This window comes from Microcebus murinus, chromosome 21 (genome assembly GCF_040939455.1).
Source record: "Microcebus murinus isolate Inina chromosome 21, M.murinus_Inina_mat1.0, whole genome shotgun sequence".
Lineage (NCBI taxonomy): Eukaryota > Metazoa > Chordata > Mammalia > Primates > Cheirogaleidae > Microcebus > Microcebus murinus.
In genome coordinates, this window is record NC_134124.1 from 40342069 (window position 1) to 40364149 (window position 22081).

Below are 22081 nucleotides of genomic sequence, written 5' to 3' on the forward strand. Positions count from 1 at the left end.
GGCATGGAAACTTGCATAAACTCAAAAAACTGAGCTGGGATTTGAAACAAAATCTGTTTGCCTCCCCAAACCCTTCTTTCCTGATGCCCCAAGCTGCCCTGGATTCGGAGACTGCCCTGGCAAACCACGATTCCATGTTCTGCACAGTCCGGCCAGATAAAACCTTACACACACACACACACACACACACACATACACACTGAGTTCCTGCTGTCTTGCGTACCCTGTCCAATCCCTTCCAGAAACACCTATTTGCCTAGTCGTCACACTGCTTGACTATGCAGCTGTCAGTCCTGTCCACGTTTTTGAACTGAAGCTGTGTAAATATTAGCACAACCAGTTCATAGTCCGACTTCCTTAAGTGAAAGCCTGAAAACCCTGGCAGGGCTGGCAGGGCCTCCAGAAGCCTCCATCACAACATCTGGGTTCTCCTCTAGGCTCCCTTTATGATATTCTGGCCTACTCACTTGATCCACTGCCTTAGTGTGACCATTTAGAAAACAAGAGTTAGCAGATTCCTGGGTTGCCAAGAGGCTTGAACAGCAAAGCATCAAAGTGCTGCAAGGTGAGGTCCCACAAGTGCTGGTAGAGAGACCTGCGCTTGCAGGTTGGTGCACAGTGGCATGGTTGGGACCAGGAATGGTTATCTTGGGTTTGTTACAGACTGGGGGGCTCCTGAAGTTTCTGAAGCATGCTGGATTCCATCTGAGATTAGAGAGGGGGAGATGGCCAGGCGGAAGGATTCTAGTTGGGGGGCAAACTGCCCCTGGAAGGCTCCTCAGCCTAAGGAGTGCCTAAATTCAGCTTTCATGGGCCAGGGACTGGGCTGATTCTCTCCAGGCCTCCCCCAGGCTTCCTTTGGAACCACATGACTGGTGCTCCAGGGCAAATGGGACCACATGCTCTGAGGCCCAAGGGTGAACTGCGGGTCGCACCTGACCAGGGCTTCTCAATCTCCAAGACACCTGGCCATGCTCTGGGACTTGGGGAGCAGCTGCTCATCACCAACCCAAACCACAGAAGGATCCAGGTGGGCTTCTCTGCAGCTGGAAGATTTAGATCAGACTCTTGGAGGGACTTCTAATAAGAAAGAATACAGGACAAATACGCAAAAGAGGTGGCCTGGACATGCCAAAGAGGATGGTGATACTGTGGAGGTCCTACTGGAGGGGCAGAAAGCCCCTCAGTCCCCTTCTACTCCGGGGAAGGCGGGACGCAGCCAGGAGAGCGCGCTGACTTGTGTCCCATGGTTACCATGTTTCCCACTGGACCACTGGGTCCATGAGGACAAAGACTCCAAGTTTTGTTCACGGCTATGTCCCTGGTGCCTAGGGCAAGGACTGGTACACAGCAGGCACTCAATTTCAGTTTGCTCCTCTGCAATATGAGGGTGCTGGTGCCACAAGGATAAGAATGCAATGGAAATACTGAGGGGACAGCTGATGGACTGCGTGCGGCCGCAGGCGTGTGTGGGATATAAACAATGTGACCCCCATTCCCAGACTGCTGCCACTGATTCCAGACAGATGGTCCTACAGCTGCAGCTGCCTGGCCTCCACCCAGATGCAAGGAGCAGTGGTCCCTGAGAGCCTCCCCCACACCCCCACATGGTGCCTCAGGCCCAGACCCCAGGCCTGGGTGAGCGTTCTCAGTGCAAATGTCAGACACCCGAAGCTACAAAATTTCTGAACTGAAAGATCAAACAGCTCCAGGTGGGCTTCCCTCAGGGGGGCCTGACATAAGCCCCACCCGTGCTCCTCGGAGGGGCCTGCAGATAGCTCAGGGGGCAGCTGTGCTGGCCAGTGGAGAGAGGAAGCAGTATGCCCAGCACATACACACACTGTCTCCCTCTCCCTCCATAAACACGGGCAGTGGATGCTCGCACAGCCGCCCAGAGGCGCCCCAAGCAGAAAAGCCTCTGACACGCCAGACTCCACCCCTGACCACACCAGGTGCACACTTGTGACCCCACACATAAACAACGTCCCCTAACCTCACTAGCAGACCCCTTCCTATCTGCACTCAGTCGCAAACAGCAGCTGAACATAAGTCAAACTCCTCTACTCCACACGCCCCACTGCACTCACTACCAGGTGGCCCTGCCAAGCACATGGTACCTTACCCACAGCCACTGGCACACCTGGGACACCTGCTCGTTCACAGTCCCGGATGGACCCTTTGTCCTTGCACACACTCACTTGGGGTGCACACTCGTGCTCACAGACCAGACACATCGACCCAGAACAGGCCCAGGGTCTGGAATAAACGCCTGCAGGCCTGCCTGCAATCTGACTCAAGCCCAGACCCCGCTGGGCTCGCTCCCTGCCCCCAGCTCCCGTCCCCTGGCTCTCCTGCCCCTCGCATCACACCATACCGTCCCACCCCGTCTCCCTCCCGCATGAACCCCGAAGCGAACTCGCAGCCCAGCGGACTCCCGCTCTGCACACGCTCCCGTCCCCGGTCCCCTCACCCCAGGCACCCGCGCCACTCCCGTCCTGACGAGCTCTCTCTCCAACTCGCCGCCCCGGCCCGCCCGGTCCCCGCCCCGGCCCGCGGCGCTTTGCTCTGCCTCACACCGCGCCCGTCCTAACGGACCGCGCTCTCGCTCGCGCACTCCCGCAGCGCCCCCCGCGCGTCCTGACGCTCGCACGCCGACCGCCTCCAACCCCGCACTCAGCGAAACGCAGCGCCCGGCCGGCCGCCTCGCGCCGCCCTCCCGCCGCGCCCCGCCGCGCCCGGCCGGCCTCACCCGCTGTCAAGCTCCAGCTCCAGCAGGGACTGCGTCCTCTCCGAGTTGCAGTGCAGGCACCACATGGCGGCCGCCGCGCGGGCTCGCGGAGCCGGCGCCCGGGACCCAGGCCCAGGCCGGCGCCGCCCTCCCGCCCGCGGCCGCCGGATCCCGGGGCCAACGCCCGGCCCTGGAGACCCGCCCCCCGCCACGCGCCCACGTCGGGGCTCCCGGCCCAGAGTCCGCCGGCGCCCGGCTCCGACCCCAGACTGTCCAGCCCGCCCCGCGCCGCCGTCCGCCCTGCGCAGCGCGACTCCCGCCCCAGGAATGTGGCCCGCAGGGGGCGGGCTGCGCAGGGTCCGGGCAGAGGGAGGAGGGCGCTCGGGGGCGGGCTGCGCAGGGTCCGGGCAGAGGGAGGAGGGCGCTCGGGGGCGGGCTGCGCAGGGTCCGGGCAGAGGGAGGAGGGCGCTCGGGGGCGGGGCTGCGCAGGGTCCGGGCAGAGGGAGGAGGGCGCTCGGGGGCGGGCTGCGCAGGGTCCGGGCAGAGGGAGGAGGGCGCTCGGGGGCGGGGCGTAGGGGGCCGGGAGGCTCGGGGGCGGGGCTGCGCAGGGTCCGGGCAGAGGGAGGAGGGCGCTCGGGGGCGGGGCATAGGGGGCCGGGAGGCTCGGGGGCGGGCTGCGCAGGGTCCGGGCAGAGGGAGGAGGGCGCTCGGGGGCGGGGCATAGGGGGCCGGGAGGCTCGGGGGCGGGCTGCGCAGGGTCCGGGCAGAGGGAGGAGGGCGCTCGGGGGCGGGGCTGCGCAGGGTCCGGGCAGAGGGAGGAGGGCGCTCGGGGGCGGGCTGCGCAGGGTCGCGGGGTAGAGGGAGGAGGGCGCTGGGGGCGGGGCTGCGCAGGGTCGCGGGGTAGAGGGAGGTGGGCACTCGGGGGCGGGCTGCGCAGGGTCGCGGGGTAGAGGGAGGTGGGCGCTCGGGGGCGGGCTGCGCAGGGTCGCGGGGTAGAGGGAGGAGGGCGCTGGGGGCGGGGCTGTGCAGGGTCGCGGGGTAGAGGGAGGAGGGCGCTGGGGGCGGGGCTGCGCAGGGTCGCGGGGTAGAGGGAGGAGGGCGCTGGGGGCGGGGCTGCGCAGGGTCGCGGGGTAGAGGGAGGTGGGCGCTGGGGGCGGGCTGCGCAGGGTCGCGGGGTAGAGGGAGGTGGGCGCTCGGGGGCGGGCTGCGCAGGGTACGGGGCAGAGGGAGGTGGGCGCTGGGGGCGGGCTGCGCAGGGTCGCGGGGTAGAGGGAGGTGGGCGCTCGGGGGCGGGCTGCGCAGGGTACGGGGTAGAGGGAGGAGGGCGCTGGGGGCGGGCTGCGCAGGGTCGCGGGGTAGAGGGAGGTGTGAGCTGGGGGCGGGCTGCGCAGGGTCGCGGGGTAGAGGGAGGTGTGAGCTGGGGGCGGGGCTGCGCAGGGTATGGGGTAGAGGGAGGTGTGAGCTGGGGCGGGCTGCGCAGGGTCGCGGGGTAGAGGGAGGTGGGCGCTCGGGGGCGGGCTGCGCAGGGTACAGGGTAGAGGGAGGTGGGCGCTGGGGGCGGGCTGCGCAGGGTCGCGGGGTAGAGGGAGGTGTGAGCTGGGGGCGGGCTGCGCAGGGTCGCGGGGTAGAGGGAGGTGTGAGCTGGGGGCGGGGCTGCGCAGGGTATGGGGTAGAGGGAGGAGGGAGCTCGGGGGCGGGCTGCGCAGGGTCGCGGGGCAGAGGGAGGAGGGAGCTCGGGGGCGGGCTGCGCAGGGTCGCAGGGTAGAGGGAGGTGGGCGCTCGGGGGCGGGCTGCGCAGGGTACGGGGTAGAGGGAGGTGGGCGCTGGGGGCGGGCTGCGCAGGGTCGCGGGGTAGAGGGAAGAGGGAGCTCGGGGGCGGGCTGCGCAGGGTCGCGGGGTAGAGGGAGGTGGGCGCTCGGGGGCGGGCTGCGCAGGGTACGGTGTAGAGGGAGGTGGGCGCTGGGGGCGGGCTGCGCAGGGTCGCGGGGTAGAGGGAGGTGTGAGCTGGGGGCGGGGCTGCGCAGGGTACAGGGTAGAGGGAGGTGGGACCTGGGGGCGGGCTGCGCAGGGTCGCGGGGCAGAGGGAGGAGGGAGCTCGGGGCGGGGCATAGGGGGCCGGGAGGCTCGGGGGCGGGGCTGCGCAGTCTGGGTTAGAGGGAGGAGGGAGCTCGGGGGCGGGGCCTAGGGGCGCAGCGCGCAGGGGCGGGGCCGAGCGGAGCCCCTGGGATGAGCATGGCCATTGGAGTCCCAGACTGCTGCCTCCCAGTCCCAGCGCGCGAAGCCCACTCTGCGTGCCTCCTCCAACACCGGAGCCTTCCAGTAGCCACGTCTCCCACCCCAAAGGTGGGGACACAAATACAAAGCGCCAAACCACCCAACTGGAGCCTACCCTGCTGACAGTGCCAACCTCCACCTATCTTGACTTTTGCTTCTCAGACCACAACATGTGATTCTGGAAAAAAGAATGGGTCCCATCCTGAGGCTGGGGCCGTCCTTTTGGGGGCTTTTGGGGAAAGATCTGATGGAAAGTTCCTTTTCCCACTCTCTTTGCCTTCCTCCCACTCAGAGACCTTTCAGGCACCCATGGCAGGTGTAATGTATCATGAATTAGCGTTTTAGAGCTCTTTACCAATATTTGGTCTTCAAGGCAACATTGTGAACTTGGTCGACTTACTCCTGGTTCCATTTTACCAATGAGTAAACTGAGGCTTAGCTTAATCCAGTTGACTCAAGACAGGCCTGTCCTGCCCTCTCCCAGGCTTCCCTACTGTGAGAGCTCTCCTGGCTTGCTGTTCTTTGCTTGTATGTTTACTTGTTAATTTTCTGTCCTTGGCTCCATGCAGCCAGGCTTATGGAATGCCCAGATGTGGCTGGGAGATAGCAAGCCCATAAAGATACAATCCAAACCCCACTTGTCTGGGGCTGCCTACCTGCAAGTCCATCTCCTGGAGGGCAAGGCAGCTGGCAGGTCTGCAGGAGTCAGGAAGCCGCAGGAAGCCACTAATACTGGTGCATCCTCTTACGCACTTTTGAATCTTTCATTTGGAGGGGGTCAGGGACAGAAGCGAGTTGGGCTGGCCCGGCAACAGAAAGGCAGTACCTACACCCAGTTTAGAGCACTAGGGTTTCCTGAGCAGGAATCCAATGCACCCCCACACAGCCCACCTCCACATTCCTCTTCTCGGCTTGCCATGTTTGCTACATTGAAAATAAAGAGGGGCAGAGCAAGATGGCGGACGAGAAACACCACCAGACACAGTGTCTCTGCATAAAAGACAGATTCTAGAAGAAATTAGAAGAAAGAAGCAAGCAGACGGGCATACATAAGAGGAGGGTCAGAAGGAGGGGTACCTGAGACCACGGGAGACTCCACGGGGTAAGGTTGCGGAGGAAAACTGGAAGCAGAGACTTCCCAAGTAGCCTGGAGACCAGCAGCAAGGGTAGGTGGCTTGGTTAACTCTCCCCTCCCTTGCATCTCAGACTGGTGGTGGGCTACCCAGTGGGTGGAGAGACCTGCAGACACCACCAGGCCAGAGATGGCCACCACCAGTGAGCGCCCCTCCCTGACAGCTTTTCCCAGAAGCAGAGAACAGAAAATCATTTGTGGTGCCTGAGGACAGGCTTAACCAACCCAGTTCCACCCAGACTCACTCCCAGACCAGCCCTCACTGAGGGGTAGAATAAGGACGCAAGTGTAAGTCCCAGAGCCCTGCCAACCACCTGAGGCACTAGAGTGCCTCTCCAGAGGAACAAGAGCGGGTTACAGGACACAAAAACAACAGTGTAGCCTGCTCCTCTGAGCAAGTGCCACCCACTGACAGGGAGGACATCCTGCACACCCTTTTCATAGCACCTACTGACTCATCATACAGGGTGTGATTGAATCTCACCCACAAACACCACCTGCTGGCTCAGAGATTAAACAGGGTGTGTCATTACCCAAATGAACACCTAGAGGAAAGAAGAAACAACTGATCCAGATGGGCAGAAATCAGCAAAGGAACTCTGGAAATATGAAAACTCAAACAGAAAGCACATCCCCTAAGAGATACACCAGCCCTGTAGAAATGGACACCATCAAAAACCAGACCACTAAAATGACAGAAGAAGAATTTCCAGCATGGATTGTAAGAAAATCCAACAAGTAGCAAGAAAAACTGGATAATCAACACAAAGAAAACGCAAAAAGACTCCAAGACCTGGAACAAAAATTCACTAAAGAAATTGAAACAATGAAAAAAGTCTAACAAAACTCCTGGAAATGAACAATCAATTCGGAGAATTACAAAATACAGTGGAAAGCCTCAAGAACAGGGTAGATCAAACGGAAGAAAGAATCTCAGAGATTGAAGATAACACCTTCCAATTACATAAATCAGTCACAGATATAGAGCACAGAAACAAGAGAAAAGAGGAAAGCCTCTGAGATAGGTGGGATTATGTGAAGAAACCTAATGTGAGGGTCATAGGGTTACCCAAAGGGGAAGAAGAAAACACTGAAGGGTTGGATAAGCTATTTGAAGATATAATAGAGGAAAATTTCCCAAGCCTTGCTAAAAATCTCAATATACAAGTTCAAGAAACTCAGAGAACCCATGGGAGATTCAATGCGAACAGGAAGACGTCATGACATGCAGTCAGCATATCAACTAAAGAGGCCAATCTACTAAAGAGGCCAATCTACGAGCTGTAAGGCGAAAGAAGAGAGTTACATACAAAGGAAAGCTAATCCGAATAACGACAGACTTCTCTACTGAAACTTTACAAGCAAGGAGAGACTGGGGCCCCATTCTCACTCTTCTGAAACAAAACAATGCCCAGCCTAGAATCTTATTCCCTGCAAAACTAAGTTTTGTATATGAAGGAGAAATCAAGACATTCTCAGATAAGCAAAGACTGAGGGAATTCACCAAGACAAGACCAGCCCTTCAAGAAGTACTCAAAACAGTGTTACCCATGGATCAGCACAATAAACACTCACGAATGTAAATCTACTCAAAAGCTAAAGATCAAAGCCCAGAAACCACAATGGCTCAAGAGATAAAACAAAGCAACAAAATTCAACCCAACATAATGAACAGAAATCTGCCCCACCTATCAGTTATCTCAATAAATGTGAATGGCTTGAACTCCCCACTCAAGAGACATAGGCTGGCTGAATGGATAAAAAAACACAAGCCAAGTATCTGCTGCCTTCAGGAAACACATCTAACCTGCAAGGATGCATATAGACTAAAGGTAAAGTGATGGAGAACGATATTTCAAGCAAACAGAAGTCAAAGGAAAGCTGGTGTGGCGGTGCTGATTACAGATAACTTAGTTTTTAAATCAACAAAAGTAATAAAAGACAAAGAAAGTCACTATATAATGGTGAAAGGTACAGTTCAACAAGAAGATATAACAATCCTAAATATATATGCACCCAACCTTGGTATACCCAGATTCAAAATCAAACTCTACTTGACCTAAACAAATGGATAAACAACAACACCATAATAGTCAGAGACTTTAACATCCCACTGACAGCACAGGACAGATCCTCCTCACAAAAAATCAACAAAGAAATAATGCACTTAAGTGGAACTCTAGAACAAATGGGCCTGACTGACATTTATAGGACATTCTACTCCCACACCACTGAATATACGTTGTTCTTATCAGCTCATGGGTCATTCTCTAAGATTGATCATATCCTAGGACACAAAGCATGTCTCAAACAATTTTAAAAAATAGAAATTATACCATGTATCTTTTCAGATCACAATGGAATAAAAGTAGAAATCAACCCTAACAGGAATTCTCATTTCTACACAAAGTCATGGAAACTAAACAACCTTCTGCTGAATGACCACTTCATAAACGAGGAAATCAAGATGGAAATCAAAAGATTCTTTGAACTAAATGACAAAGGTGACAAAAGTTATCAAAACCTGTGGGACACAGCTAAAGCAGTCCTGCGAGGAAAGTTTATTTCCATAAATACCTATATCCAAAAGTCTAAGAGATCACAAATAAACAACCTAATGAATTGTCTCTAAGAGCTAGAAAAAGAAGAACAGACCAATCCCAAATCTAGCAGAAGAAGTGAAATCATTAAGATCAAATCAGAACTAAATGAAACTGACAACAGGGAAACCATACAGAAGATAAACAAAACAAAAAGTTGGTTCCTTGAAAATATAAACAAAATTGACACAACTTTGGCTAGACTAACAAAAAGCAAAAAAGAAATCTCTAATAAGCTCCATCAGGAACAATAAGGGAGAAATTACAACAGATGTCACAGAGATACAAGATATAATTCATGAATGCTAAAAAAACCTCTATGCACACAAACTGGAAAATGTGGAGGAAATGGACAATTTCTTAGAAACACACAGCCTCCCTAGGCTCAACCAGGAAGAAATAGAATTCCTGAACAGACCAATATCAACTACTGAAATTGAAACAGCAATAAAAAACCTTCCTAAAAAGAAAAGTCCTGGACCAGATAGTTTCACACTCAAATTTTACCACACCTACAAGGAAGAACTGGTGCCTTTCCTGCAGAAATTATTCCACAATATTGAGAAAGATGGAATTCTCCCCAACACATTTTATGAAGTGAACATAACCCTGATACCAAAACCAGAAAAGGATACAACAAAAAAAGAAAACTACAGACCAATATTCCTGATGAATATAGATGCAAAAATTCTCAACAAAATCCTAGCCAATCGAATCCAGGTGCTTGTCAAGAAAATAATCTATCACAACCAAGTGGGCTTCATTCCAGGGATGCAGGGATGGTTCAACATATGCAAATCTATACATGTAATTCACCATATAAACAGAAGCAAAAACAAAGACCATATGATCCTCTCAATAGACACAGAAAAAGATTTTGACAAAATTCAACACCCTTTTATGATAAGAATGCTCGACAAAATAGGCACAGATGGGGCTTACCTAAAAATGATACCAGCCATATATGACAAACCCACAGCCAATATCATACTGAATGGGGAAAAATTGAAAGCATTTCCACTTAGAACTGGAACAAGACCTATTCAACATAGTGCTGGAAGTCCTGGCTACAGCAATCAGACAAGAGAGCGGAATTAAGGGTGTCCAAATGGGAGCAGAAGAGATCAAACTCTCACTCTTTGCTTACGACATGATATTATACCTAGAAAACCCCAAGGATTCAACCAAGAGACTCCTTGAATTGATAAATGAATTTGGTAACGTCTCAGAATACAAAATAAATACACATAAAACAGAGGCATTCATATACGCCAACAACAGTACAAGTGAGAACCAAATCAAAGACTCAATTCCTTTCAAAATAGCAACAAAGAAAATAAAGTACCTAGCAATATATTTAACTAAGGAGGTAAAAGACTTCTACAGGGAGAACTATGAAACACTGAAGAAGGAAATAGCAGAGGACATAAACAGATGGAAGAACATACCATGCTCATGGGTAGGCAGAATCAATATTGTTAAAATGTCTATACTACCCAAAGTGACCTACAGAGTCAATGCAATCCCTATCAAAATACCATCAACATTTTTCACAGATATAGAAAAAATAGTTTTATGCTTCATATGGAACCAGAGAAGACCCCATGTAACAAAATCAATCCTAAGCAATAAAAACAAAATAGGAGGTATCAATTTATCAGATTTCAAACTATACTACAAGGCTATAATAATCAAAAGAGCTTTGGACTGGCACGAGAACAGGGACACTGACCAGTGGAACAGAACCGAGAACCCAGATATAAAACCATCCTCATTTAGCCAACTAATCTTCGACAAAGCAGACAAAAACATACACTGGGGGAAAGAATCCTTATTCAATAAATAGTGCTGTGAAAACTGGATAGCCACATGCAGAAGACTCAAACAGTACCCACATCTTTCACCTCTCACAAAAATCAACTCATGCTGGGTAATAGACTTGAAACTGTTAGAATTCTAGAGGAATACGTTGGAAATACTCTTCTAGACATTGGCCTAGGCAAAGAATTTATGAAGAAGACCCCAAAGGCAATCACAGCAGCAACAAAAATAAATAATGGGACCTGATCAAATTAAAAATCTTCTGCACAGCCAAATAAACTGTCAAGAGAGCAAACACACAACCCACAGAATGGGAGAAAATTTTCGTAAGCTACATATCTGATAAAGGGCTGATAACTAGAATCTAGAACTCAGGAAAATCAGCCAGAAAAAATCAAACAACCCTATCAAAAAGTGGGCAAAGGACATGAACAGAAATTTTTCAAAAGAAGACAGAATAAAGGCCAACAAACATGAAAAAATGCTCAATATCTCTAATCATCAGGGAAATGCAAATCAAAAAACTGCAATGAGATATCACTTAACTCCAGTGAGAATGGCCTTTATCAATATGTCCCCAAACAATAAATGCTGGTGTGGGTGTGGAGAGATAGGAACACTTCTACACTGCTGGTGAGACTGCAAACTAGTTCAATCTCTGTGGAAAGCAATATGGAGATACCTCAAAGCAGTACAAGTAGATCTACCATTTGATCCAGCAATTCCACTACAGGGCATCTATCGAAAAGATCAAAAGTCACTTTATGAAAAAGACACATTCACTCGAATGTTTTTTTTTGTTTTGTTTTGTTTTTGAGACAGAGTCTCACTTTGTTGCCCAGGCTAGAGTGAGTGCCGTGGCGTCAGCCTAGCTCACAGCAACCTCCAACTCCTGGGCTCAAGCGATCCTCCTGCCTCAGCCTCCTGAGTAGCTGGGACTACAGGCATGCGCCACCATGCCCGGCTAATTTTTTCTATATATATTAGTTGGCCAATTAATTTCTTTCTATTTATAGTAGAGATGGGGTCTCGCTCTTGCTCAGGTTGGTTTCGAACTCCTGAGCTCGAATGATCCGCCTGCCTCGGCCTCCCAGAGAGCTAGGATTACAGGCGTGAGCCACCTCGCCCAGCCCACTCGAATGTTTATAGGAGCACAATTCACAATTGCAAAGCTGTAGAAACAAACCAAGTGCCCATTCAATTCATGAGTGGATTGATAAAATGTGGTATATGTATATCATGGAGTACTACTCAGCTTTAAGAAACAGTGGTGATATAGCACCTCTTGTATATTCCTGGATAGAGCTGGAACCCATTCTACTAAGTGAAGTATCTCAAGAATGGAGAAACGAGCACCACATGTACTCACCAGCAAATTGGTATTAACGGATCAACACCTAAGTGGACATATAGGAATAACATTTATTGGGTGTCAGGCGGGTGGGAGGGGGGCGGAGGGGATGGGTATATACAAACCCAACAAGTAAGATGTGCAATGTTTGAGGGATGGACACGCTTGAAGCTCTGACTCGAGGGGTGGGGGGCATGGGCAATATACGTAACCTTAACACTTGTACCCCCATAATTTGCTAAAATATAAATAAATAAATAAATAAATAAATAAACCCTGCTCTAACAAAATAAATAAATAAATAAAGACACAGAATAGGAGGAAATATTTGCAAACCATATATCTGATAAAGGTCTAGTAGCCATACTATATAAAGAACTCTTGCAATAAAAAGGCAAATAACCCAAATTAAAAATAGGCAAGGTATGTGAGCAGACATTTCTCCAGAGAAGACATACAAATCCAATAAGATGCTCTCAACATCACTAATCATTAGGGAAATGTAAGTCAAAAGCATAATGAGATACCTCTTCACTCATACTCACTAGGAAGCCTATAATAAAAAAGATGGATAAAAGTATACATAGTGTTCTGGAAGGAGAAGACCACTGGGCTGCACTGCTCAAAGACTATGGCCACATCTGGCATCTGTCTTTGTTGAGGGGGCAAGAAGTTGAGAAGGGACAGGACTGAAAAAGACCAGTTGAGGGAGTGGGGGCAGCAGAAAACTTCCACCCCAGTCAGAAATGCCCTCTAAAAATAGGCTGTAATGAAGCAAGAGAATTCTCCCAGCCCAGCTGCTGTGGCACTCCAGACACAGGCTCCAACAGCCTCATGACCCAGACTGTCCAAGAATTCCAGGCACTTCTCCAGGCCGGGGCCCTGCTGCCTGCCAGGATGGTCCTGGCGACATCGTTCTGGCTGGGATTTAGAAGAAGGGATTTGAATTTCCCAGTTAGCATTTGGAATACCAGACAGTGGAGTCCCTGGAAACCAAATGCCTCTGGATTCTCTTGTTTTGTTTCATCTTCTTGCAAAGTGTGCCTCTTGCTCCTGCTCAGTTAACTGGCTCACAGATTAATAATTTAGGGAATTGAGGCCGGGCACGGTGGCTCACGCCTGTAATCCTAGCACTCTGAGAGGCCGAGGCGGGTGGATTGGTCAAGGTCAGGAGTTTGAAACCAGTGTGAGCAAGAGCAAGACCCTGTCTCTACTATAAATAGAAAGAAATTAATTGGCCAACTAATAAATTAACCAGGCATGGTGGGGATGCCTGTAGTCCCAGCTACTCGGGAGGCTGAGGCAGGACGATCACTTGAGCCCAGGACCCCAGGAGTTTGAGGTTGTTGTGAGCTAGGCTGACACCACGGCATTCACTCTAACCTGGGCAACGAAGCGAGACTGTCTCAAAAAAATAAAAATAAAAATAATTTAGAGAATTGAGAGCAGGAGCGAGTAAAGTTCCAGCCCAGAGAGACAGAGAAGGCCAATTTTTCTGCTGAAATGCCTAGACTTGGCAGAATCCTTTCATGTACTATTTGGGCAAATTGCTTAGCCTCTGAGTCTCAGTTTCTTTACTATAAAATGTGGCTATCAGCTACCTTCAGCCCAGCTTATTCACTGTGCTATTTAATTTAATGTAGTAAGCATTAATTAGTGCTTGCTCTGTCCCTGTCTTTCCCTCGGTGGGGGAGACACTGCTGTCACAGGCATCTCCCAGTATGGTGTTATGGCAGTGGAGGAAAAACCTTCATATGCTGCCTCAGGAGAGGCTCTGATGGTGAGGGGACATTTTGAGTTGGGCCTTGAGGGATGAGCAGGAGCCCCAAAAATCATGGAAACATCTAGTTACACTATATTGGCCTGGGTTTAGTCTTGAGCTGCTTGCCTTGGCCCATGTTGTGCTACAACCTGACGTCGTCTCCATCCCGCTGGCTTCCAACAGCTCCCGTCTTCCCACAGCCTCTTTGCTCTCCTTTGACCAGACCCGCGGCGCCCTGCAGACCCGCGGCGCCCAGCCTTTGCAGTCTCTTCCCCAAGCTGTCCAAACGAAGGCAGCCCTTCCACACAGCCAGCGTCCGGGCCTGTGTGCCCTGGCTCTGGGCCATCTCTCCAGCCTCCCTCCCCACGCTCCCTGCGTGCATCCACACCTCTGGCAACACCAAGCTGCTTTCTGTTCCCCAAACTCCCCGTTGTGTCTGCTTCACAGCTAGAACCTTGGGTTTCAGCTTTTGACGTCACTTCTCCCAGAAAGCCACACCTGACCAGCCCTAGTCTAGGTTAGCTCTCTTCTTCCATGCTGCTATGATTTAAATGTGGTTTGTTTGGCCCTGCCAAATGTCATGTTGAAATTGGATGCCCAGTTTTGGACGTGGGGCCTGGTGGGAGGTGTTCGGGTGGTGGGGGCAGATCTCTCGCCAACGGCATGGCGCCCTCCTCCCAGGAGTGAGTTCTCCCTCCTAGTTCCCAAAACTGGTTGTTGAAAAGAGCCTGGCACCTCCCTCCTCTTTCTCTTGCTTCTGTGCTCTCGCCATGTGATTTCTGAACACCAGCCCCTTTCCCTTCCCCTTTGCCTTCCACCACCAGTGGAAGCAGCCTGAGCCCCTCACCAAAAGCAGATGCGAATGCCACGCTTCTTGTCGTCTACAGAACTGTGAGCAAAACAAACCTCTGTGCCCACATGCACAGACATGAACACCCTAGGATATCAGTTGTTTGAAAGAGCAGAAGTCAGGGAGGAAACACACAATGCCCCTCCATTGGGACTGCTTAAGTAAATTGTGTTACATCCCTCCATAGTGTCCCATGTTAAAAATATGGCAGCAGCATCGTACATACTTATAGGAAAAGATCTGAGACACAACGTTGTGATAGAAAGTCCAGAAAAATGTGAAATACATTTACAATAAAATCTACAGAACACTAGTATGCTTATATAGGATTGTATAATCATAGACTTAAAGGAGACCCAAGAAATAGGTACAAGTGGCTCCCTTGGGAGGGAAACTAGCGGGGGGGGGGTGGTTCCAGAAATTCCTGGAGACAGGCCTCTGCTCCCTAAGCTTGAGGTTTAGTTGGGACAGGGGCAGGAAGGAGAATGGAGGACTTTTTACCTCTATGCCCTCTTATGAGTTTTCAATTTTTTTTTTTTTTTTGAGACAGAGTCTCGGTTTGTTGTCCAGGCTAGAGTGAGTGCCGTGGCGTCAGCCTAACTCACAGCAACCTCAAACTCCTGGGCTCGAGCGATCCTTCTGCCTCAGCCTCCCGAGTAGCTGGGACTACAGGCATGCGCCACCATGCCCGGCTAATTTTTTTTATATATATATATCAGTTGGCCAATTAATTTCTTTCTATTTATAGTAGAGACGGGGTCTCGCTCTTGCTCAGGCTGGTTTTGAACTCCTGACCTTGAGCAATCCGCCCGCCTCGGCCTCCCAAGAGCTAGGATTACAGGCGTGAGCCACCGCGCCCAGCCTGAGTTTTCAATTTTTAAAACATGTTTATTACCTTTAAATAAAGCCAGTGAAATAAAGAAATCAATAAAAGACGTGGTCATCCAAGGAACCGGAGGTCTTCTAACATCTAGGAGGCTCTGGAGTCCATCAGAGCTAGTCCACAAAGACCTCAATTCTAGAGGGTACTTAAGCCACCTCTGTGGCCACTCCAGGTTTGAGCAGGATGTGTCTTACCAACAGCCACAACAGTCGGTAAGAGCTATGTCCTGGCCCGTTCCGCGCTTCCCACTCGGCGTCCGCTCCCGCCGCCCTGTTACTGTTCAGCATGCTGGGATGGACACTGCCAGGCCAGAGGCTGGAATGCTGGATCCAGGAGGAGGCTCTGTGACCATCCCTCAACCCCAAAGCCTCATCTTACAGACAGGGAAACTGAGGCGCAGAGAGACGAAGGGATGTGGCCCAGGTCATGTGGCCAGGTGCTAGAAGCACACTGGCTCTGGGCTGCAGGCCTCACTGGCCATGCTGCCACCGCTGGCACTCACTTGGCTAGCACAGTGCCAGCCCAGGGCCGTGGGCCTCAAGACCGTCATCCTGACCCAAACACAGGAGTGGAACTTACCCACATGGCTGCTGGATGCAGCGAAAAACCAGACAGCCGCAGAGAACACAGAGCCGCAGAGAACATAGAGTGACACCTCAGGGAAGCCGGTCAATCTCGCACAAGAGAAATGTTTCCAGATAAATAAAGCTGTTCTTATCAAGTGCCAAAATATTTTAAAATTTCAACCATATTTCACAGAAACCACTTGCAAACTTGGGACTTCCCTAAGTCTCATTAAACAAAGTAACTTCCTTCGGGAGGCTGGGGACTGCCCTGAGGTGGGGTAGGGTTGGGGGCCCTGAATGAGGCCACCACCCTGATCTTCCTCCCGGCACTGGCCTCCCCAGGCACAGCGTGGTGGGGCCCGCCGCGGCCACTCGCAGTCTCGCTCCACTCTGCCCCCGCAGCACGGCCTCGCCCAGGATGCACCTGCTCCTCCTCGCCCGCACCTCTGCTCAGGCTGCCCCGCTTCCTGGGGCCCTCCTACTCCGCCTGCAAGGCGCGCTACACGTCTCCCTCTCTACAGAGCCTCTGCTAGCACTTCCAACTCTCGGGCAGAGCAAGAAGCCCTCGACTAGACCCCAGCACTCAAGGCTGGGATGACGGCTCTCCATCTCTGCAGGTGGCAGGGCCCAGACACTGCCACAGGCCCGTGTGACTGGCCTGGGTCCAGACCCCTGCCACAGCACCAAGGGATTCACCCAACACAGCAGTGCCCGGTTGGCCAAGACCCAGACCGTGACAGTGAGACTGAAGCGGCCTTAGGTTAGCATGTCGCAGAACGTTAAGGCAGCAGGTGTCACCGTGGCCCGGTGTTGCCTGCCCACTGTTCAGACAAGGGACCTGGGGCACAGCAAGGACCAGCTATCTGTCTTCCTTTCCACAGCTCCGTCTCCACTGCTCTGATGAAAGGAGCCACAAAACGAGGGAAATGACATGGTTTGAGGTATCAGGAGGCTCTGCTTTCCTGGGTCTTTAAGCAAACAATAAAAGTTAGTCCACTCTTATTATGCCGGCAGTGGACAAAGGGAGTAACACAGCCTGTGAGGAAGTGTGGGAAAGAGCCTCAGAGCAGAGCCTGAAGACGGGACACAGAGTCCGATGTGAGGAGAAACGAAACCCTAAGCAGGTCCAGGGTGGCACTGCGGGAACTCTGAGGAGCCTGGCTTGTGATGGGTACTCAGTGATGGAAGAGGGTTTCCTTTAGGTGAACAAACAGCCAGGAATTGTCACCTCCTCCAAGAAGCCCTCCTGGCCTGGATCTCCAGAGCACTTCATGTTTCCAGGTCCTCGGTACCCACTGCACCCCTGCCACACAGTGAGTGTGGTCAAAGTGAAGAAGGTGGCAGCAGCCACCACAGGACCAGAATGAACTCACCATATCCCTCCCCAGTCTGGATAGACCCCATCTCTCCTGGTCTCCCTGCCGGGCCCACCCAGGGGAGCTGGAGTGCTTGTCCTGCAGTCCAGGGGAGAGGCCTGTGGCGAACAGGCCTGTGGCTTCTGAAGGCAGCTACTTGGGTTATGTGTCTCTTGCCAAGCAGAAGGGAAATGGCCATTTGCTGTCTTCCTGCAGGACTCAAGGGGCTCGACACCTTCAGGAAGAGATCTAGCTAAGCTGCTGCCTCCATCAGTAAAGGGCTCTGCCCTGATCGCCCCCCAAGTCACACTGCTCATCACTCTTCCCATCCGTGTGCCCTGCCAGCCCCAGTAGACAATCATAGGTGCCTCACTTCAGCCCTCCTACTCAGCCTTCCTTTCCCTGGCAGGGGCCCACAGTGAGATTCTCAGGGCGGGAGGAGTCTGATCCACAGGCACGTGCTGAGTGGCTCTGCCCCCTCTGCGAGACAGCTCTGGGCCAGTGCAGGTGGAGCGCCTGAGCCCTGTCCCTGTGCCCGCCCTCCGTGCCCCAGATGGAGCCCGAGCGCCCCCCTCCTCCACCCCAGATTGAATGGGCAGGCATAAGGCAGCAGGCCCAGCAGACGGCCCAGCCCTCTGTGTGACCTTGGGCAAGTCACTGCACTTCCCAGGCCTCAGTTTCTTCAGCCTCAAGAGGGGGGCGGTGCCACCTTCCTTGCAGGATTGGCGTGAGGCTTGGCACGGACGCCCACAGCTGCCTAGCCAGGCAGAGCACACGGCAGCCCTCAGAGCCTGCAGGCCCCAGCCTGCTCCACTGTGGCCCAGCGCCTTACACCGGAGTTAACGCACAAGAGGAGCCGACATGTGCGGAGTGAATAGCGCCCTTCCAGCCACAAGCTGCGTCCCATAGCGGGGACTGCGTCCCAAGGTGGGGACTTGCATGGCTTGGCCATCTGTTGGTGTCAAATCCCAGCTCCCCACATACTGGTATGTGGTCTTGAATCTTGAGTAAGTGGCTTGGTCTTTCTGAGCCTGCTTTCCCACACCCCTGCCTCTCCTCACCCCTCAAGCCTGGGAGCTGTCCCACTCTCATCGCCGGGCCTTCTCCCCGCGTGCAGACCCGGGCCAGGCACTTGCAACCCTCACAACTCACCATTTCACAGACACACTAAGACTCAGGCAGGCTGAGTGACTTATCTTAGGCCACGCAGCTAGTGCCTGGCTGACCAGGGATTTGGCTCCCAAACCATGAAGCTGCCCACGAAGCTAGGCCCTGTGCCGGGCCCTTCTTCCCCATGCTCGGTGCTTACTGGGCGCAGGTGCAGCGCTAAATGCCTTATGTGTGTTACCTCATTCAAGCCTTACAATGACAAAGGCTTACATTCAAGCCTTTCATCCAGAAAAGGAAACTGAGGCTCAGAAAGGTGAAGGAATTTCTTTGAGGACAAAGAGCCCTTAAGTGACAGCTCGATTCCATTTGCCTTCAAGGTCCAGCTCCAAGACACCCCTGCAGGAGACAGTCTCCCCTCCCGGCTGATATGCAAATAACAAAAGCAACCCACACCTGCCCCCAAGGGCTGTGGAGTCAGACCCTTGGCTCTGTCCCCTTGTTGGCTGTGTGGCCTTGGGCATCACCTCTTTGAACCTCAGTTTCCTACCGTATAAAATGAATAATCATATGTGAGATATCCGGTGCTGGGCCCTCGGTGTGTGCCCTGCCCACACTCGGCCTGCTCCCAGGGCCCCGCTGATACACCCCCATGCCCTCTTCTCTGCTGTCCTTCTAGGTGTGCCTTCCTGGGGACAGCAGGAGGAGAGCAACAGCAGTCAGTCCCCAGGAAGGACTTAGGCTTCTGCCAGCTCTCCTGAGACCACCCCGGAAACCCAGGGGGAGCCGCAGGGGAGGAGGTCCTTGCCATTTCCCCATCTCTCTCCCAGCCACCTGCACCTCTCTCCACCTGGGCGGAACCAACACTCAGAGGGCCCCTTGCTATGAGCCCCAGCGGGGAGCCTGGGACGGCGAAGAATTAAGCTCTGCAGCCTCCAAGCCCCACTCCACCCCCATACGAGAAGAGCTCCAAGGCAGTGCACATATGTTCTAACGGACAAACAACGGAGGGCTGCTCACTGTCACTTCCTTCTGGGGTCCTTCCCAGATGCCCCCAGGGTAAAGCGCATCCCCATTCTCTCTCGTCCAGTCCCTTTAAAGCCCCTCTCACAGTCTGTAGTTATCTGGCTTATCACTTGTTTGCCATCTGTCACTTCCACTAGAATGAAGCTATGTGACTTTGCTCCTTAGTCATGGTGGCCCTGGCATCCAGATGGTCCCCGGGCTACAGTAGGTGCTCAGTAATGTCTGCTGGACGAATGAACCAGATTCGTTTTTGTTCAAGGACAACCAGAAGGCTGGGCAGGTCCCCTTCTCTCTCCTCATTCTCACCCTTGTCTCATTCATCCCGAGCCAATGCCTCACATCCTTGCCCCTTGTTGTGTCACAGAGAGATCCTATAAGGCTGAAAAAAACACTGTTTCTCATTTCCAGTGTGCTAGGAGAGCTCAGTATTTAAAGGAACATGTTAGCTAAAGATTTTATCGAAAGGAAGCATCCCTTTGGCAAAACGGATGGCTGTGCCTGGCAGACTTGGGTGTCCTCCCTAGCAGCTGTGCTGATACTGAGGCCCATCTGCATATTAAAGCAGGCGGAGAAACTAAGGAAATACAGAAAACAAATATAGAGAAAACGCTGCAAGAACTTGCCCTGTAGAACACCTGGACCTCACTGGCTCCAGCGCTGTGGAGGGCTGGGTCTGCATGCTGGGTCGCTGAGAGAGCAGCAGCTTGTTTATTCTTTTTTTTTTTTTTTTTTTTTTTTTGAGACAGAGTCTCACTTTGTTGTCCAGGCTAGAGTGAGTGCCGTGGCGTCAGCCTAGCTCACAGCAACCTCAAACTCCTGGGCTCGAGTGATCCTTCTGCCTCAGCCTCCCAAGTAGCTGGGACTACAGGCATGCGCCACCATGCCCGGCTAATTTTTTATATATATATCAGTTGGCCAATTAATTTCTTTCTATTTATAGTAGAGACGGGGTCTCGCTCTTGCTCAGGCTGGTTTTGAACTCCTGACCTTGAGCAATCCGCCCGCCTCGGCCTCCCAAGAGCTAGGATTACAGGCGTGAGCCACAGCGCCCGGCCGTTGTTTATTCTTAAGTAGTGAGTTCACACCAAAGAACAGCTACCAAGGGAGCGCGGGCCTCTGCTGTAATGAACAGATGCGTTCATTTATAATAAGTGCTGGGGTCGCCAGTTTTGCAAATGGATGCCATTAAGTGCTCCCAAAACAATAGCTTCTCTTAAGTGGGTTAAACATTCCTCTCTGCAATCTTCTTTATGTTATTGATTTAAATAACACCTTCTTTTGTCCCAGTGGGAGGAAGACTTCAACCAACTGAAGTCTGAGTCTAGTTAGCTTGACCCAGCCCTGCTGATTTGGCATTAATGATGGCAGGGCTGTGTGCCACGTGAGTCGGTATTGGGATGAGCCAGTGATGGAGAAGGTGTGGTTCCCAAATGTGAGCAATGACTGCCCCGACGGCGTCACCACCCATGTGTCAGGGCTGCACACATGGGCCCTGCCCTCGGGAAGCTTGGCTGAGTAAGGGAGAGGAGGCCACTCACAATTGGTGCCAGCCCTGTCTCTACCCAAGTCATGTGATCCTGACAACAATTCTACAAGGTGGGGCTTGTTTTCCAGTTTATCACAGAGAGCCTGAAGCCCCAAGAAGGTAAGAAATTTGCCCTAAGTTGGGATTAGAGCCCAGCAGGCTGACACTTAGCCTGTGCTCTTTGCATCCTGACAGTAATTCTCAGTGTGGTCCTAGGAATAGCAGGAGCAGCAACTGCCTCAGCTGGGAGTCACTAAAAATGCCAATTCTCACCCTCCAGATGATTCTGACACCTGCCGCAGTTTGAGGATCACTGCACTACAGCAAGCCACTAAAGCCACTGAATGCAGTAAGAGGAGCGACCTGGCAGAGAGGCAGGGCCAACTGTTATTAATACCTGGTGGAGCAGCCATTCCAGGATGGCTTCCTGGAGGAGGTGATGCCTGTCTTGGGATTTGTGGCATGAATGGGAATTCAGTGGGTGGCCGAGCATGAGAGGTGCACGCTGGGTATAGGGAATGGCATGGGCAAAGGCTTGGTGAGCTTGGGAAAACATGATCATAGTTCTGCATCTCTGTGGGGCATGACGTATGGGGAGGGGTGAGAATGGGGCAGGAGCTTCCGCTCATGGGAACGTGTGGAGGGGTGGAAGTGGCACATGGCAGCCGTGTACAAATTACTTGGCACTCTTTGTTCTTTTGAAGAAATTTTACACCTGCTCCATAAATGATAAGCAGCCTCACTGAGCCTAAATTGAATTTTCCCATGAAAATAAGTCAACAGAAACAAACACTGTGGTAAACTCCTCTTTAGATCCTGTTATCAGCAGAAGCCCTGCGCTCCAGGCTCTAGACTAGCATGTACAGAAAGCCCATGTGACAGAAGGCCACCGATAAAACAGAAGAAGCATGCTTTTATATCCTGATAGGGACTTCGATGCCAGAAATATTGCTAAATGGAAAAAGTTAAGCTGAAGAATGCTGTATTTGGGTTAAAAAAAGGGGGGGGAGAGGGAATACACACACACACACACACACACACACACACACACACACACACACACTGGTAGAAGGTATCTCTGGACAGTGGCCATCTCTGGGG

General features: G+C 52.4%; 1 protein-coding gene across 9 annotated transcripts in view; it reads right to left on the reverse strand.

The window, feature by feature from the left end:
• Positions 1-22081, reverse strand: part of IQSEC1 (IQ motif and Sec7 domain ArfGEF 1) — a 359058-nt gene that overhangs the window by 67725 nt on the left and 269252 nt on the right. Inside the window, exon 1 of one of the 9 annotated variants that reach the window (XM_012785204.3) lies at positions 2750-3065. The exons of the other annotated variants lie outside the window; for them this stretch is intronic. Within the exon in view, the coding sequence (XP_012640658.1) occupies positions 2750-2814 (65 nt within the window). The 5' untranslated portion in view covers positions 2815-3065. Of the gene's footprint in view, positions 1-2749; positions 3066-22081 lie in introns of those variants that run through there. 9 annotated transcript variants of the gene reach the window in all.